Raw genomic sequence first — 5251 nt, 5'->3', positions numbered from 1 at the left:
CTTTCTCAGTTTGGGCCGGCCCCCTATGGGTACCAGCTACTCTGAGCGACAGGGCAGTGTAGAGTCTATGAATATCTTTGTATCTACTGTGACCCGCACATTCTGAACAGTCCTGGGGTCTGCTTGTCGGAGCCCGAGAGTAGTGCAGAGATGTGTGGACAGAGGGATGGAGGAACACCTACCAACCGCTGTATGTCAGCAAAGACATTTGTAGTCAAGGAGTGAGAGTATTTCATGAGTTCTAAGGTAGACGAAGTGAGAGGATGAAATGGAGGGAGTCACTGGTGCTTGGAGGAAAGAGAAGCTGCACTTGGAGCAGGGTCTGCCCTAGGCCTGTGTGAGTGGTGAGGAGTCTGGAGTTCACTGGGGTGCACATGCATGGTAAGTTTGGGAGAACTGGGGTGTCGGGGAAGGGGGGACAGAGACAGAAGTTCAGGATGGCTTGCAGAGGAAAGATTTTTGAAGGGATGGTTCTCATGTTGTCTCAGAATTCAGGGCAACAGTGGTGCTGTTTTATTCCCTTACACGCTTACTAAATTCCAAGCGCAGCTTAAAAGTATGGAGACTTGTGGGAATAATAAGTGAGTGGAAAGACAGGTATGGAAAATCCCCTCTTGGCATTGAAATTCCCAAGCAGCTCTATACTGGGTCCTGTTACCTTTGCGATTGGGCCCCTGAGCTCACCTGTCTTGGTCGTTCTCCTGCCAGCTCCCTCTGGGCATGCAGAACCAGGTCCCGGACCCCCAGACTGCCAGCCCAGCAGCAACTTACATTGATCCCCTCCCCAAGCCGGCCCCACCTGTTGCCTAGCGAAGCATCTGTGCTCAGCAGATCCTGTTGGATGATTGTTCTTGGTGTTGCTTTGTGATTAAAGCTCAAGGTTTCTCTTTAAGAGACCAACCTTGTGCTCAGTCTTGCTGAGGTGCCAGGGGTCAGCTTCAGCAGTTAGCTTTATCTCTGCTCAGCACCTTGAGTCCGGAGGTGGGCACAACCCTTTGTCTCTGGGAGTCCAGATTTCGAATGCAGGGCTCCTTCTAACACAGAGCAAGGATGAGTCGCTGTGAGCTCAGGCTCTGTTGACTAGAAGGGCACTGCTGTGTTGACTCACCGTTGTGTTGTGAGCACTGCTAGACCCTGAGCCTGTAATGTGGCCATGCAGGCCTGCAGGATTAAAGCCAGGCCTTCATCTTTCTTTGAGGAATACTGCTGGGATTCTGTGTGGTTGTCTCTTTTTTTCTTCATCTAATACAAAAAACACTTTTCCAGACCTGGGAGAGATTTTACCTTCCAGGCGGGTCTTAAGAACAGCTATAGTAGCGTGTTTGACTTCTGTGCAGTGACCTAAGATGGCATTCCATTTCTTTAGCACTTGGATCGTGAAGAAAGAAAAAGAAAATCTGCAGGTGCACCGTCTTCCTCCTCGGGGAAGGTTGGTTTGATCTTGTACATCAGCAGACACTGAAGAGATGACACACACACCCCGAGTCCAAAACCAACAGCACAACAGTGTTTACCTTGAGCTCTGGCAGGAAATCATTATTCAATCTGGTTTGTTTTATCAGGCAATTCCAGGGCCACACAGACGGGGCCAGCTGTATTGACATTTCTAATGATGGCACCAAGCTCTGGACGGGCGGCCTGGACAACACGGTCAGATCCTGGGACCTGCGCGAAGGGCGGCAGCTGCAGCAGCACGACTTCACCTCACAGGTGCCCGGCTCCTCCTACCTGGAATCTGGGAGGTGGTGTAGTGTGTGTGTGTGTGTGTGTGTGTGTGTGTGTGTGTGTGTCCTCTCCCTCCCTTCGTACCCCATGACAGTAGTAGCTATACAAACAGACTGGGCTTAAATTTGAGATACTGATTTTTTTTTTAACCACTAACAAACAAAAAGCCCTTGAAACACTTAGAGTGGTGTCTATACTCCTGCAGGTTAAGCCCTGATAGCTGTTACAGTCATGTATGAGTTCATTTAAGGAATCGGTGCAATCAGGAATATCCAGCTTTCCCCCGGCGGGTTGGGTCTGCTTCTCCCCGTCTCATGTGAGGGTGAGAGCTGATCATTTGATTCACATATAAACAGAGCTTGAAAAGCATGCAGGCACATCACAAGGAGTAGAGGAAAGTCACAACAGCTCTGAAAGTTAATTCATTTTTCTTGCATCAGGGAACATAAAAACATGCTACAGCCTCTCCCTGGGTGCCTGTTTTATTACTCACCCTTCAGAAAATGGACTCATGGCTGACTAAATTTATGGAGTTTTGAAATGATATAAAACTCTCAACTTTGTGGATTGTGAAGATTATTTAGATGACAACATCTGAATCTAGGTGTGTTTGGGGAAAGAGTGCCATTTTAAGGGCTTTCTGATGGTAGAAGTGTTCTTTTCAACATTAGACTTATTTTTTTGTAATGAAATAATTCCACTCAGAATAAAAATAGGATAAAAATGGAAAATAATGATATATACTACTAAATTTTGTGTCCCTGTTAAAATTTTGTGGAGTTTCTTCCCTGTTTTAGCCCTTTTCCCCAGTATGAGTAGGATTCTGTTTGGTCTGCCCTTTTATTTTTTAAACTTCTTGTGGAAATTTTCAAATACATAGGAGAGTACAGAGAATGTGAAAGCATATTTGACAGGACAGAGGATTGTACAGTAAACCCCACCTACCCCTCACCCAGCTTTAATAGTGACACGTGACCTGTCTTGTCTCATTGCTCCTGCCCCAAACACTAGTAAATGCCAAACATGACGTCATTTCAGCCATAAGTATTTCAGTTAGTATCTGTAAAGACAAGGATCCCTTTAAACAACACATACAAATACTATTAATATTGAGAATAACTTCTCAGTTTCATCACATATAAGTGCTTCCGTTTTTCCAATTGTCTCATATAAAGATGTTTAGCACTTGGCTCATCTGGGTTGAGTTGCTTGTTGTCGACCTGACCACAGTCTGGAGTTTGCTGATTCCGTCCTCCTGTTCTTGCTATTTTTCCCCCTCCCCTGTTGCCTTTTTCCATCGTAAGTTCCTAGGCAAACTCATCAGTGAGCCGCTCTGTTCTTGTAGATCTTCTCCCTGGGGTACTGCCCCACCGGGGAGTGGCTGGCCGTGGGCATGGAGAGCAGCAATGTGGAGGTCCTCCACGTGAACAAGCCCGACAAGTACCAGCTGCACCTCCACGAGAGCTGCGTGCTGTCCCTGAAGTTTGCTTATTGTGGTGAGTGCAGCTGAAGGGACCCCCGAGGACAGCGATGGCCTCTGTGGAAAAGACTTTTAGAAAAATAGAGCCGAGACCATATCTGGAAAAAAATATTGTGCTCTGAGCAGCTGGAAGCAATAATTCCAGTGTCTTAATATGTCCCTCAGAGTACAATGATGTCTGTTTTCCTAATTTGAGAGAAGTCAGCAGGCAATGAAATTGCCTCATACAAGGTTTTGACACGTTTGTTTTTGGTGGGGAGAGTCGGGTCGGGGTGGGGCACAATTAGTTGCAGCTCTGAAGAGGGGTGGGAGGGGATTTATTGAAGAGGCAGGCAGGAGTGGGAGGGAGTCATGGGGGAGTGACGAGGGGTGCGGAGCCCACAATCAGGATGTAGTGAGTAGCTGAGCCTGACGGTTGCACCCTGCAGTGAGGATACAGAGGGAAGAGGTCCACATAGGATCAAACACCTGTTCACGAGGTCGATGCTGGATGAGTGGCTATCACCACTGACCACACTCTGTGCGCCATGCATCGTGTCTGGCATTTTACTTCAGTCTGTCATTTAATCCTTCTTAGCCCCATATTGTCTTGGGGAGACTAACAAGGACAGCAAAGTCACTGATTCCTTGTTTGAGGACCCACTGTGTGCTGGGTGTGGTGCTACCCATCATGGCTAAGGAGGCTGACATGGTCCTTGCTGCTGCTTTCATTAAACCAAGATCACAGGTGATTCACAGCAGAGCCTGGATTTAAAACTGCTGTCTCCACTCATAGCATAGCCCAGCCCTTGGACAAGATAGTTCATGATTATGCACTGAGTTTGATTAAGTCCACGGAGCTAATAGTATAGTAGGGATTTTATCTTGTTAAACAACATCTTCCTTTGCTAATTCTAGGTAAGTGGTTTGTGAGTACTGGGAAAGATAACCTCCTCAACGCTTGGCGGACCCCCTACGGAGCTAGTATATTCCAGGTGAGTCAGTGTTCCTTACCGAGAAGGACAGTTTGGCTTCGGCGGTCCAGTGACACCCCAAGTGGAAGGTGCCTTGGAGGGAGCAGGGCCCCTGAGTATCTCTGTTCTACAGTAAACATGCCCCCACTCTTCTCTCTTCCAGTCCAAAGAGTCCTCATCTGTGCTCAGCTGCGACATCTCTGTGGATGACAAGTACATAGTCACTGGCTCAGGGGACAAGAAGGCGACAGTCTATGAAGTCATCTACTGAAAACATTATGTGGTTTAATGTTTATAGTTGAATTGGGCCAAAATGTTTTGAATTTGTAGAAATAGAAGAGTTGTAACTTTAAAAACAAGAAAACCTGTTTTTAAACCTTGACACAAAATGACTTTGAGTCTACAAAGAAGAGGTGACACGTCCATCAACTGAAGGTCATCTATCTGCCTAGACCAAATGGAGCACCGAGGCCAGGTGGACAGAGGGGCCAGGGCTGCGGGCTTGAGGGACAGAGCCTGTGGCCCAGGCAGAGCCGGTCCTTTTCTTTCTGTGTGATCTGCACAGATTACCTTTCTGTTCCTTGCGGTTCCCCTCACGTTCCGTCCTTGGTAGCGCAGTGGTGTCTCCAATGAACTTGTTTCCTGGTTTTGCATCTTGTGAAATGTTTTTTTGTATTTTTGTTGAAGGTTAAACATTTGTATAAATTGTAAATATATTTGGTTTATTACAGTAAAGGCTTTAGTACCAATAAGTGGTTTCCCTTTGCCTTCTTGTTTTTATCAATGCTTTGGGATCATTGATGTGGGTTTTATAAGCAAAGTCCAAACATTTGTAGAGGAAGTTTTAAAAGCACTTCTGATGTTGTTAATGTATTTGGTCATGGGTTGCCGTGCAGCGGAACACCTTTGAGTTACTGGAAACCCAACACTAGGTATCGCGAGTAAATCGAAGGTATATAAATAACAGTTTTATTTGGGAAGCTAAGATAACTTGGTCAAAATTTATTCTTCTGTTAGGATACTCTTGTCATTCGAGGTCACAGGTGAAAGTTCTGCTTCCCTTGGTGATTCATTGGGAAACAGAATGTTCTTT

The 5251-nt window shown here is 46.2% G+C and overlaps 1 protein-coding gene across 8 annotated transcripts in view; it reads left to right on the top strand.

Annotated features, from left to right (window-relative positions):
• TLE1 (transducin like enhancer of split 1) overlaps window positions 1–4910 on the top strand; it is an 86505-nt gene extending 81595 nt beyond the window's left edge. For 7 of the 8 annotated variants that reach the window (XM_014454137.2, XM_023752410.1, XM_006086845.3 and 4 more), the window contains 4 exons: window positions 1563–1710; window positions 3071–3221; window positions 4103–4179; window positions 4322–4910. In XM_014454137.2, coding sequence (XP_014309623.1) covers window positions 1563–1710; window positions 3071–3221; window positions 4103–4179; window positions 4322–4429 — 484 coding nt within the window. In that variant the 3' untranslated portion in view covers window positions 4430–4910. Of the gene's footprint in view, window positions 1–1562; window positions 1711–3036; window positions 3222–4102; window positions 4180–4321 lie in introns of all 8 variants that reach the window. The other variant, XR_002828743.1, reaches the window with a different exon arrangement.
• The last annotated feature ends 341 nt before the right edge of the window (window positions 4911–5251 follow it).

This window comes from Myotis lucifugus, unplaced genomic scaffold, assembly GCF_000147115.1.
Source record: "Myotis lucifugus unplaced genomic scaffold, Myoluc2.0 scaffold_31, whole genome shotgun sequence".
NCBI lineage: Eukaryota > Metazoa > Chordata > Mammalia > Chiroptera > Vespertilionidae > Myotis > Myotis lucifugus.
Note: the sequence above shows the minus strand (reverse complement) of the source record. Positions and strands in the feature narration are given on the sequence as shown.